General features: G+C 44.1%; 1 protein-coding gene across 6 annotated transcripts in view; it reads right to left on the bottom strand.

Moving 5' to 3' along the window:
- The window catches only part of KCNIP4 (potassium voltage-gated channel interacting protein 4), a 231698-nt gene that overhangs the window by 31811 nt on the left and 186310 nt on the right, over positions 1–13577 (bottom strand). For all 6 annotated transcript variants that reach the window (XM_087724906.1, XM_087724905.1, XM_087724903.1 and 3 more), the window contains one exon: positions 4306–4430. In XM_087724906.1, coding sequence (XP_087581032.1) covers positions 4306–4407 — 102 coding nt within the window. In that variant the 5' untranslated portion in view covers positions 4408–4430. The remainder of the gene's footprint in view (positions 1–4305; positions 4431–13577) is intronic.

The raw sequence follows: 13577 nt of genomic DNA, 5'->3' as shown, positions 1-13577 counted from the left end.
TTGCTCTCTTTTCCTGAGTATTGTGCTACCAGCAAGTCATAAATTAACACCACACTTCTTAGCTTAGATATACTGAAAATGCTGAGATATATTCGGTATTTCTATCCATCCACTTAAATCAGTAAGCTAAAGAATATCTACCTCTTGTTGAGTGATGCTTGTTGGTATAAATAAGGGCTGCGTAAATCTTATTATTTAAAGACAGCCTAAAATAATGAACAAAGTGCCAAGGCCTGCAGCCATCTTTTCTTTTGGGTCTTTGGCCTGCCACACTTTCCATTATTCTACTATGCATTTTCTATGGTGGGGAAATGGGAGGAGGGGATTGTAAGGAGATAGATGCTAGGTAGCCATAACAACATTCTTTCTAGAAAGCCAAGGTCATCCGTTGTCTTTGCACCTCTGCACCTGACCGAGATGGGTGGAAGCTGCCAACATGGAAGATTGGACTATGAGATGGACTTGTGGGTGTAGGGGAAAGATCTTGAACTTTGAACTAGGTGGGGAGAACTGGGAAGCTTTCAGATTCGGGTTTCCCCAGATGTGCCAACATGGCTCTCTTCATCAATTGGAGCTTTGAGCAATACTTTGCCTTGGACTCTGATTTAATTTCGGATGCTATTTGGGACCCTTGAAAACACTAAAGGATGCTTTCCAAAGCTACGTCTAATTGAAAGGCACGAGAATGACATACAGAGTTATTATAAATATCCAGAGGACCCAATATTAAGTACTGATACTGGGATGCATCAATGCTGCATGTATTCGCTCTTCATTACTCTGCTAACCGTACTGTTCTGCAGCTGAAAATGGCAACACAAACTGCAGTGAATGTTTCCCTTTTTCAAATTATAAGAACAGATCAAACTACGAAGGTTGCTTGCTGACTATTTTTTCATGGGGCTCTTTCCCGGTTCCCTAACGTTGGAGACGGTTCACTCAAGCGTTTCAGACTAATTCATGAGACTCCAACTTTGATTAAAATTAACTTGGGGTGAGCTATTTACCCAAATCAATTCATATTTACATTGTTGTTGTTAGTTGCAAGGTCAATTCCAACCCATCGCGACCCCATGGACAATGTTCCTCCAGGGCTTCCTGTCCTCTACCATCCTCTGTAGTCCATTTAACCTCAAGCCAACTGCTTCGGTGACTCCATCCAGCCACCTCTGCCGTCCCCTTCTTCTTCTTTTGCCCTCCATCGTTCCCAGCATGAGGCTCTTCTCCAGGGAGTCCTTCTTCCTTCTCATCAGGTGGCCAAAGTCTTTGAGTTCCCTCTTCGGGATCTGGCCTTCTAAAGAGCAGTCAGGGTTGATCTCCTCTAGGACTGACCGGTTGGATGGCCTTGCAGTCCAAGGGACTCAATGCAGGAGTCTTCTCCAATCCTCTCCAGCTGAGCCATGCTATCCTTGGAAGCTTTTTTTTTTTTTACTACTGGTGTGCAGAACCAGGAACAATCATCCCTAGCGGTACAGCAGAACTGGGCTGAACTGGGAGGATTTCACCCCTGCCGGCACATGACACATCATGCGTTTGACTGAAGCCACCCATTGAGCAAGGTCTCCGTAAGACGCCTGGGTATTCAACCTATGGTTTTGGGGGCAGAAATCTAGAGAGATACAAAACCTTATTTCCCCTCCCTTCCCTTTTTAACTGCAAGAAACTTATCAATGGGCAGAAGAGGGGAAGGGGGAAAAAACCCGGCTCCATGTGGAGCACATGTTTGACAGTTTGGGCAATTTACTGTGAAGTGCTCCTTAAATAAGGCTTGCCACAGAGACGCTGGTTTGAAAGGTTAATGACTAGGGCAATCAACCGTTCAGTGCGCAAGGAGGGAAGGATGGGAAGGCAGCTAGAAAATGGATTTGTCCCACTGTGATCTCCACCTGCAGGTGATTCATCCGACAGCCAGGAAGACGAAAATCATGATTGCCAAATTCAGCTTGGAAGAAGCTGAGGACCCTCTAAATCTTATTACAATACAAAAACAATTATTTGTTTGTTTTTACTGAACACAAAACATTTCCTCCAATTACTCAGATTTGGTGTCGTTCAGCTGTAAGAAATCTTACAGTAGCTGTTTATTCAGCAGATAATTTGGTGTAACAATTTTATGCTTCTTACACCTCTCTTACCAATGATAATGTACAGGCCTGTTGATTGCTCAGATCTCGTGAGGCTACTACTGATCACTACTTATCATACAGACCTATCAATAGAGCTGGAAGGGACCTTGGAGGTCTTCTAGTCCAGCCCCCTCAAGCAGGAGACCCTGTATTTCATTTCAGACAAGTGGTTGCCCAGTCTCTTCTTGAAAACCTCCAGTGTTGGAGCATTCACAACTTCTGGAGGCAACTTCTGTTCCCCTGGCTGATTGTTCTCGCTGTCAGGAAGTTTCCCTTTAGTTCTAAGTTGCTTCTCTCCTTGATGAGTTTCTACCCATTGCTTCTCATCCTGCCTTCAGGTGCCTTGGAGAATAGCTTGACTCCCTCTTCTTTGTGGCAACCCCTGAGATATTGGAAGACTGCTCTCATGTCTCCCCTGGTCCTTCTTTTCATTAAACTAGACAATTCACAACTGCATCACTTCACAAAAGCACCCCTGGTGTAGCAGGGATGTGGTGAGGCTGGAGGAGGTGGTTACCATTTGGGGGAGACTTACCCGAGCAATAGCAATGCTTTCCTGCAGGCTTCCCCATTGCCTTTGCTTGTGGGAAGTCAGCAGGAAACGTTGGAAGTGGGAGCGCCTGACTGTGGGATACCGCCACTGTCCTACGTGTGAGCTGGTCCCAGCACCCAGATCACATGACTGTGAGGGTGTTGAGATGGCTGAATTCTGATCACCAAAACCATGATACCATTGTAACGTTGAACTGAACAAGTAATCATTAAACCTGACACTACCTTTACTCTCTCTCTATTCTGTCTGAAACACAAGGGGAAGATGGTTCTGTGTATGGGGATTCTCGGTCATCAGGTCATGAGACTGTTTCACTCTCTGGAGAAGAGGAAGTCCGCAGCTTCACAAATGAAGTCTTGAAGAGACATTTAAGCCTTCCTTCAGTGATCTCCATGGTCTTCAAAATCCCCCCTTTTTAAAAAAAAATGCATTTCCCATGGGCTTTTGTTCGGTGACACTTGGTGAAACTGTCCTGAGACCCTGCCTCTGATTTCATTCTTCATCCACACAATTCATTCACAATTCCAAAGCCTTTTACCAAGAGATTCATTTGAATATAATCATAGATCAGCTGCTTCCAGCAATTGATTGGCTGATGGACCTGATCATTGCATCTTCCCATCCTAAGCATTGTGCTGTGGCGTATGAATTGCAATAATCCCAAGTGGTTTTGAAGGGGTGCGTTTCCCTCACTTTGTTGTTCGAATCTTACAATTTATATTGTTTTATTTAATATCCTAGTATGATTTACGTTGATCGCTTATTTAGTATCCTATGACTATCCCTAAGTGTTGCATCATGATTTATGCTGAATGCATTTTTGTGATGATTATGATCATGATTTATCACTCATTGCTTGTATGCACACTGAGAGCTTATGCACCAGAGACAAATTCCTTGTGTGTCCGATCACACTTGGCCAATAAAGAATTCTGTTCTGTTTCTATTTTTATTATTTCTTTTTCTATTATTTCTATTTCATTCCATTCTATTCCTCTCTAAACTTTCCCATTCCTGAGAATCAGGTCTTTATTAATCACTTGTCTAATTCACTTGGATCGCAGGTCTGTACCTCTTCTACTGGTGTGGGTTTCTTCCACCCTTCCTTCCACAAACATTCTACAAAACGCTTGCAGTTTCAGCAATAGTATTTATTCCAAGGAGCACTTTGTCCCCACAAAGATCACGACATCGGATCATCTTAAACAGTGGTGAAATTCAACTTTTTTTTACTCCCGGTTCTGTGGGCGGGGCTTGGTGGGCGTGGCAGGGGAAGGATGCTGCAAAATCTCCATCCCCTCCTGATCAGCTGGGACTCGGGAGGCAGAGACTAGGTGGGGGCTGGGCTAGCCAGAGGTGGGATTTGCCGGTTCTCCAAACTACTCAAAACATCTGCTACCGGTTCTCTGGAACCTGTCAGAATCTGCTGAATTTCACCCCTGATCTTAACCAACCATGGCCAGGAAGCAAATCTTTCCTATCCCATTCCCGGATGCGCTACACTATTGTTGGGAAAGAGGCATCGTCTTGTAATTATGCAGTCCCCCCCCCCCCAAATACTTTCTGTAATTTCCCCATTCTTAGGAATGATCTACTTTGGGTGCAAAATCCAGAAGAGGCACTTACATTTTTGAACCCCCGGTACAGAATCTGGAGTTCCTTCTTGGTGAATTTGCTCTGGGCTTCCAAGAGTTCCAGAGCTTCCGGCCGATGTCGCACTGTGGCCATTTCCACTTCATCTTCGACGCTGTCTAAGAAACCAAAGCGAAAAAGGAAAGGTTACTTAAGGAGGAATCCAGCCGTGGCCAAAAATAGATCTCCCACCATGACCACGCAAGCTGGAAAAGGAAAGAGATCTGGTAGGTTAGATGCCCCAACGTTCATCCACGAAAGGCAGCACATGATAATAAGTCCCACAGGTACTACATGTTCTGGAGCAGGGGGTCTCCAATCTTGGCAACTTTAAGATGTGTGGACTTCAATTCCCATAATCCCTAAGCTAGCGGAAGCTGAAGTCCACAAGTCTTAAAAGTTGCCAAGATTGGAGAGCCCTGTGCTGGAGGACAAGGCTGCCTTAATGAGGTTGGTACCCACTTCTCGAAGGACGAAGGACATGTGCTTCCCTCAGCCCTAACATTCCCTTCCTAAATATTAATCATTTCATACCGCACAGTGCATACTAACTAATCCAATTTTCCAAAATCAAGCCTTTTTTCGAATCGGCCCAATTTAAATATCTCTAATTTGCATGTGAGAATTAAATCATTTTTAATTTTTTTTTTAAAGAAAAGAAGTGGCAAGCAAGCACGGCTGCTCAATATTCAAGAGATTTAACAGACTCCAATTTTCAAGCCATGATAAACAGCCGGTGAGCATTTGCTAAAACCTGTCATGCAAACTGTATGCATTTGGGGGGACAGAGAGAGAGAGAGAGAGAGAAGCTTATGCGCCACTAATTTATAGCTTAAAATTTGTTCCTGACAGTACAATTTAAATGAAAGGGCTTCCAACTGCATTTCATTAAAAGATTATTTGATCACTGTGGATTCCGTTCCTTATTTAATTCTATACAGAGCACATTTTATTCTTCTGCGAACCAAGAAAAACTGTCTGTAAGATATATTGTTCCTGTGCTATATTAAGGTATTATCTTCCTAATCTCTCTACGCTGAGTGTTGTTTTTAAAACTTTGCTTCCCGGTATTATAAGATTAAAGAAAGCAAGGTAATTTAGTCCACTTTTTTTTTTGCAAAACGAATGAAATCAATTTAATTACAGCAAATGACCATCAAAGGAAAAAGGGGAAAACGCGACAAAGGAAGTCAAACTGTCTAAAGCCTAAGATATTAACATTTTAAAACCAGAGAAGAATAAAATCAAATGCAAAAGAACAGAATAAAACATAAAGGAAAATAGAAATAAAGCCAAATAGAAACATGGCAAAATAAAAGAGGAAACAAAGACATCATAATGTCGTCAGTCCAACTTGAAGGCATCTTGGATTTTATGGAACAGTGACGACAATTAACCAGTGGAACTCCTTGCCTCCAGAAGTTCTGGCTGCTCCATCACTGGAGGTTTTTAAGAAGAGAGTGGACAGCCACCTGTCCAGAATGGTCTAGGGTCTCCCGCTTGAGCAGAGCTTGGACTAGAAGACCTCCAAGGTCCCTATTCTGATTGATTGATTGGTTGGTTGATTGAACCTACTGAAGATAGAAGCAATGCAGCTCTGTTGGTGGTGTTAGAAATGGTAGAAAATTTCATACCATAGAATGATATAAGGTGTATTTTATAGAAATAAGTATATTGAAAGAGTAATATGTATAGAAGAATATGGGTATAGATTACCATATGTGTAGATAAAAAATGTGTATAGAGATAGAGATAGAGATAGATAGAGATAGATATAGATATAGATATAGATAGAGATAGAGATAGAGATAGATAGAGATAGAGACAGAGAAAGAGACAGAGACAGAGACAGAGACAGAGATAGAGATAGATATATAAAGGAATGCATGTAAAGGCAGTTAAAGTTACGGTAAATAAAAATTCTGGGGTGCCTGATCTATGCCAAATGTTGTCTCATCCTGCTTGCTCCCATTTAACTGCTGAAAAATACAAGCCCCTCAAAATGGAAGGCTTATTCTACATAGGAAAAGAGGGATTAATTCTACGTGTCGTTTTTCTTTTCACACATTGTTACTGGTAGGGCCTAATATTCACCCTCTATTAAAATGACCACTGGATAATCCCAACGGCATTATTTAAACCTCCCAAGACTTCGGTGAAGAGGCAGCAATTTTCACTTTTGCAAGATAAACTTCTGTGCCAAGTTCTTCCCATTAATTGTTTCTTTTTAAAATATATTTTACTTCTTTTTACCCTGTTTAACTTCTTCCCCTCCCTCCCAGCCTTCCCTCTTCCCCTTTCTCCTTCTCCCTTTTTCTCCTCCTCCCTCTCCATCACGCAATTCCAAAAAACATTGGTTCTATTTTCTTCCTTCCCCCACTTTCTCAAAGAACTGCATCAGGAGAAATCTAATACTAAGAAAAATGCATATTGCTTTAGATCAGTTAGAGGTGTCTTTTGTCAAAGCAGAATGACAATTTTTGGACCCAGTTTAGACAATCTGGTGCTTAACACATCCACAGTTTTCAATGCCTTGATCGTTCCAAAGACTAAGAAAATGGCCACGAAGACTCATCCTTAACATGGGGCGTAGAGAGCCCTTCACATTTGAATCCAAATTGCTCTTCAGCCCCACAACAGAATCTCTTTCCAGCAACTTTGTGGAGTGAACTTCAACATGTTTCCACAATCTTTAACCCAGAATGGTCAACTCAGAATCATGTTAACAGTTGCATCAGTGTTGGTTTCATGGGTGGCATTGAATGTTCTCTTTCTGTTCTATAGTTAAATGTAGTGGGGCTCCATTCCTGGCACAAGGAAAAGCTAATTTTCAGCGGATAATCCCTTTTGCTGTGTCCTTCAGTTTTAACAGTGAGTTACGCTGTACTGCATGGCTACAGAATTATGTTCAAAAATAGGGAAAAAGACAACCGTAATGGCCAAGAATGTCCCAAGCGTTGACCACATGAGTGGATATCTCCATTTTTCAAACTTCCCTGATTACTATAGGTGGTTACCAAACATACAGTTACCCCAGGGGATTATTTTCCAATATGATACTGTCAGACCTGCCCCAAACTGATCCCTTAGGAAAGAAAGACTATCGACTCCATTCGCTTGAAGCAAAAGGTCCTCTTATTAAGAGATGCTGGCTGCAGTAAAGTCAGGCTAGTTCTTGGTTTCCCACACACCAAGGATACAGAAAAGTTTCCCCTCATCCCAGTCTTCCCTGCCCCCATGACCAGTCCATCTTCAGCCAATCGGAACTCGCTGAAGTGTTTTGAGAAAACTGAGGTGTTTGGGAGTAATCTACATTCTTTCTCAGGGAGCCTAGTTCAGGCTGGTCTTTATCATCTGTTATTCACTCCTCCTTATTTCTCATCATGGTTGTGGTCCACCGACAGTCTGCAGAGCTGGCAGCAGAGTCGGACAGTGAGGAGGTTGGGGAGGAAGATGGGCCAGTCCTGGAGTTTAGGGAAGGCTCGGAGGAGGGCTCTGCGTTGGAGGCAGAGAGGGGGCCAGGGTCATCTGGGAATTATGTGCTGCCTCTGAAGTCTCTGGAGCTAGACAGCAGTGAGGCAGAGGAACAGTGGGAGCCTGTTCCCAGTGTGCACATGTGCAGAGCTGCCAGAACGCAAGAATAGTTAAGACAAAAGGGGTGCCTCAAGAGTAAGGTGTGGAGATGAATGGCCCCTCCCATAAGACATAAAGAAGGAGCAAACGGACATGAGACTTTGCAGGAAGCAACTTGATTCATGCTGTTCGGTTTAAACTCTGAAGCTCTGTTTTGACTCTGTGCTCCGTGGAGCCTTGCAAAGCTAGGAGCCAAGCTTAGAGCCAAGGTGGAGCAGTGGTTAAATGCAGCACTGCAGGCTACTGCTAGATCAGCAGTTCAGCGGTTCAAATCTCACCGGCTCAGGGTTGACTCAGCCTTCCATCCTTCCGAGGTGGGTAAAATGAGGACCCAGATTGTTGGGGGCAATATGCTGACTCTCTGTAAACCGCTTAGAGAGGCCTGAAAGGCCTATGAAGCGGTATATAAGTCTACTGCTATTGCTATTGCTATTGCTAATGGCCAATTAGGTCTTTGGCAGCGTTTCAAGGGAGATAAAAGTGAGTGCTTATCAGCCTTATCCCGAAGGACTGTGGCAGACTTCTGTCGGACTCTTCACAAACTATTTGTGACTCATTACGGGCTGTGAATGAACATAATTCACAGCTGTTGAAATTAAAAGAGGGTTTTGGGGACTAAGTACTGCCTCAGGAAGCCGAGGTCAGGACAATCACATGAACACAAAGCTTTATTGCCCAACTATCCTCGCCTCCCACACCTTTTTCCAGCCTTTGGTGGCAGGATGCCCGTGAAGCACTGAGCCAGGCCTGACAGGTACATACATCCCAGGAAACATGCAATTTAAATACCAAAAAGCTTTTCAATGGGAAAAGGAAAAAAAAAACTTGCTTTGAGTGTCTGGAGAGGCCGATTTGGAAGACGAACAGCGTAAGAGCTTCATAAGCCGCTCTTTAATGCTGTGTTTCGAGCTTCTCGGGCTGTAGAGGAAACCTAGAAGATACATCATCAAGGCCAAGTTTAGGTTAGAAGAAGACATTGACAGGTGGACAGTAGATAGATTTGCCCTTGGAAGAAGGCGGCCCAAGTTGCAAGCAGGGGAACATTCCCAGCTAAGAAAGGGAGCCAAAGTTTATTTTATTTCATTTATATGCCGCCCTTTTCCCCCTTATTGATGCCAGACACCAAGGAAGTGGCGGCACTATCATTACCGTATTTACCTTGGGTGCAACTCAATCCCCTTGCGCTGCAATGCAGCTTTTGGTCATAGGTCGAGAACTACCCGTGGGAACAGAAGCCCACCTTTCCCCCGCTAGAGAATGGCATCAAACGGGGTGCATATTATTTAGTCAGAACCCATCATAACCGGCTGGTACCGTTGTGCTTTTCCTTGTCATGCGACAATTCCCTGCTTTTTTAAAATATCTTTTTGGAAATTCTTAATCAATGAGACGTGTGTGTGTGTGTGTGTTTCCTCAGCAAACCACAATAAGCCTTCACGTTGCTTCTTTAGTCATTAGGCATGCCCTTCCTAGCAATTTCAGTTTCTTGTCCCCTACAGCTGGCGGGGGGGGGGGGTCTCCAACCTTGGCCAAATTAAGACTTGTGGACTTCAACTCCCAGAATTCCTCAGCCAGCAGATGCCAAGTTTGGAGACCCCTAACCCACAGACTATACATTATGAAAAGAGAGCAGGCTACATCTCATTGCGTTTAGCAATAGCAATAGCAATAGCAATAGCAGTTACACTTATATACCGCTTCATAGGGCTTTCAGCCCTCTCTAAGTGGTTTACAGAGTCAGCATATCACCCCCACAGTCTGGGTCCTCATTTCACCCACCTCGGAAGGATGGAAGGCTGAGTCAACCCTGAGCCGGTGAGATTAGAACCGCCGAACTGCAGATAACAGTCGGCTGAAGTGGCCTGCAGTGCTGCACCCTAACCACTGCACCACATTTCACGCTTCAGCTCTGGAGTGGCCACAAAGTGTGAGGAAAAAAAGAGTGAAATCTTGACTTTTTTCTTAACCCTTTGAAGTCTACAAAAACGGACTCTTAAATTTTATGCCACGGTCAATATATGAGTATTTTAAAGTGCTATGAGCTACTCTTGGTTTTACTAAGCAACTATTTATACGAACAATTGGATGTTGTGATCTCAAATGACCTTGAAATATCCTGTGGGAAGCCCCTCCCCTACCGCCCCAGAAGAATGAAATATTTTGGGGTATATTAAAGTAAAGGCAAATGTTCCCCTCGCACATGCGTGATAGTTGTTCCTGACTCTAGAGGGCAGAGCTCATCTCCGTTTCAAAGCTGAAGAGCCAGTGCTGTCCGAAGACGTCTCTGTGGTCATGTGGCTGGCATGATTAAATGCCGAAGGCGCACGGAACGCTGTTCCCTTCCCACCAAAGTGGTTCCTATTTTTCTACTCACATTTTTTACTTTCGGACTGCTCAGTTGGCAGAAGCTAGGACACGTCACGGGAGCTCACTCCGTTACGGTGCTCTAGGGATTCGAACCGCCGAACTGTCAACCTTTCTGATTGGCAAGCTCAGCGTCTTAGCCACTGAGCCACCACAATTACATATGACTGACAGGATTAGGAGCAAGGAAGCCGATAACTAAGTCACGATCCTTTGCGAAACAAGTAAGACCAATTGCGTAATAAAAGCACACAAAGGAAACCTCAAAATTACAACACACTGTAAAGCCGCATAAAAATCCTTGCGCCCATCAAGTTAATTGTTCAGCTGTCCCAGAACCACATGCTGGTTCTTATCTTCAATGAACTTCTTTCCAATCAACCTCCATTTTATTTGCAGATTGGAACTGGACCGCATTTCTCTTCCTACAATCCTAAATATATCTCAAGTGGCTTTTCAGGTGTGCCCCGAAATTGTGATGACCTGGGGCGTGGCTCAAAGGCAACACAGCCAGAGAACCAGTATGAGTCCCTTTATGAACACCAAATGTGCCCCCATCGCCCCTTTTCCCTCTCCGGCCTGGAGAAAAACTCTTCCAAAAAAACCTGCAAATACTCCAGTCCAAATGCTGTAAGCAGAAGGACTGCAATCAATCACTCCAGCAGGGCCAGAGAGGGAGTCCCAGGAGCGAAGGATAATTCCAGCAGGACGAGATAAGCACACAGAAGGTCGTAAATACTTCAAGCAGTCGGGAGGAATGCCAGGAATGCAGGCCACAATTCTACGCTGGGTGAGGTCAGTGTTTGTTACCGGCAAACGTCCCTCCCAACTGCCTCTCCTTTAAACTCCATCCCCCAGGTGTGCCCTGTGAAGGGAATCGGGGGCCCTTTCCTTCCTCATCAGCCACGCAACCCACGTTGCTCTCTTCTCCGTTTTCCCCAGCGTGCCCCAGGATGAGGAGGGGATGAGCCTTGGCCTTCATCTGAATGCCCTCTCCCTTGTTCTGCCTCTCCCCTTCCCCAGTTGCCTCCACAGCCAACGGAGCCCCTCTCCCGCTCTGTATCAACTGTCCGTCTTCTATCTCAGAGTCAAGACTCCGACGATGGGAGGCGTGACAAAAACAGAGTTGACCATCCTTTGCTCGACTCACCCTGGATTCGGTCTTCAAAGGCTGTATTTGGAAGCTCAGTTTTGACTAAAAACGAGGCTGGGCCACAGAAACATCTCCAAGCAAAGGTTTGGTCAAACATATAATCAAGTAATGTATCTGAGAAGATTCCTCCAAGAGATGCTGAGGTTCAGTTCAGCTCTCCCAAGGTCTCAAGCACTTGACTTCAGTAGTGCTCCAGACTCTCCTGCACCCTATATGGGCTGAAAAGGATAATATTCGGAGCCCATGTTTTGTTCTTGTATAATAAACGAGGCAAGAAAAGGTCAGGGCAGAAAGCAGACAAACAAGGGCTGGTCTTTGCTAGCTTCCAAACTGATGACACTTCTTATTGAACAAAAAGCTGCCCTTCATATTTATTTAATTGTCCAAAACATGCATTTGTCCTTTTTTATCGTACAAATAATCCACAGTCTTTCACAGTCCTGTGGGAAACATGGAAACGCACACACACACAGGATAGATAGATGGATGGATGGATGGATAGAGAGAGAGAGAGAGAGAGAGAGAGAGAGAGAGAGAGAGAGAGAGAGAGAGAGAGATACATACATACATACATACATACATACATAGATAGATGATAGATAAGTAGATAGATAGATAGATAGATTATAGATAGATAGATAGATAGATAGATAGATAGATAGATAGATAGATAGATAGATAGATAGATAGATAGATAGATAGATATTAGATAGATAGATAGATATAGATAGATAGTTATAGATAGATAGATAGATAGATAGATAGATAGATAGATAGTAGATAGATAGATAGATAGATAGATAGATAGATAGATAGATAGATAGATAGATAGATATACAGATACAGAGAGAGAGAGGGAGGGAGGGAGGGAGGGAGGGAGGGAGGGAGAGAGAGATTGGTTTTAGATATATTGATTAAATTGTGTGGTTTGGCTCTTGAATTTTCCTTTGTAAAGAAAAGCAATAAATATAAAACTATCAATTTTCTTTATCCTTGTGATATATCCTTGTGATTTTCTTTATCCTTTATTCCTCCCAAAGAAAATATGGTTGCCATATTCTTGGGTGAAGAATAGAGTCACCCTGTGTAAGATTTATTGGCCTACATTTTTTTCTTTCCCCACCTGTGAGGATCCCAGGTACGTCCTGCGTGTTTCCATCTTCTCGGCTAGGCTAAAGAGAGTGGTTGGCACAGGAGTCTGAAGCCGTGGGACGCCTTGGTGGCTTATTTCTCTCGTTTCCTTTGCCTTCTCTCTGTATTTCACTGCCTCCTTTTATTTATTTATTCTGGGAAAGAAAACGAGGAGACTTTCTGCCGTAAATCCTGTTTTGTTAGGTGCCGCTGCTAGAATTACGGCTGCTTCTGCCTAAATCATGTCTGGAGGAGGGAAGCAGACAAAAGAAACAGCCCCGGTTCCTTCGGAGGCGCTTGGCCTCCTGTGAATCCGTCCGTATTTCAAAATCACTGTTGATGACTGAACTCCCATCTGCTGAGAGGAAAACCACTTAAAGTCCACACTTTAGCTGGCAGTTTCCAAACAGGACGCCCTGTCGGACAGACGGCAGAAGAAGATTATTGATATTCTCTTTTTATGTTGGGTGAAAGCATAAACTAGAACAGGAACATCTGCTCGGCAACCTCCCGTCCAAGGCAAGGAAGAACACACACACAGACACACACACAGACTGTTTCCCCCCCAAAATAAGACCTCCCCTAAAATATTTAACGGCGTGCGCAGCCGGTCCCTGCCATTTCCTGGGTGGGAAGGGGGGGGGGAATATGCCCCATGTGCCCCACCTGCACCTGAGATCCACGCAGGAGGCCCTCACGGGGGCCACTCTCGCAAACCCTAACTACTGCGCTTGTTCACTTAGTGGCGGCCGCCAAAAGAGCTTCAGGCCCAGCGACACAAGGGCTGGCAAGAGAGTGCCCGAAACAGAGAGAGAACTTCTGGTCCTCTCTGGATCAGCGGATCTGAAATTAAGGGATCTCCTGCACCTCAAAAATAAGAAGACCTCCCCGAAAATAAGGCCAAGTGCTTATTTCGGGGGTCAATAGAAAATAAGACTCTGTCTTATTTTCAGGGAAACATGGTATATAATTATATAATATCTGC

The sequence above is a fragment of the Thamnophis sirtalis genome, unplaced genomic scaffold (assembly GCF_051295495.1).
Source record: "Thamnophis sirtalis isolate CommonGarterSnake01/CBP01778 unplaced genomic scaffold, rThaSir2_p1.2 scaffold_10, whole genome shotgun sequence".
NCBI lineage: Eukaryota > Metazoa > Chordata > Lepidosauria > Squamata > Natricidae > Thamnophis > Thamnophis sirtalis.
This window is presented reverse-complemented; position numbering and strand designations above follow the sequence as displayed.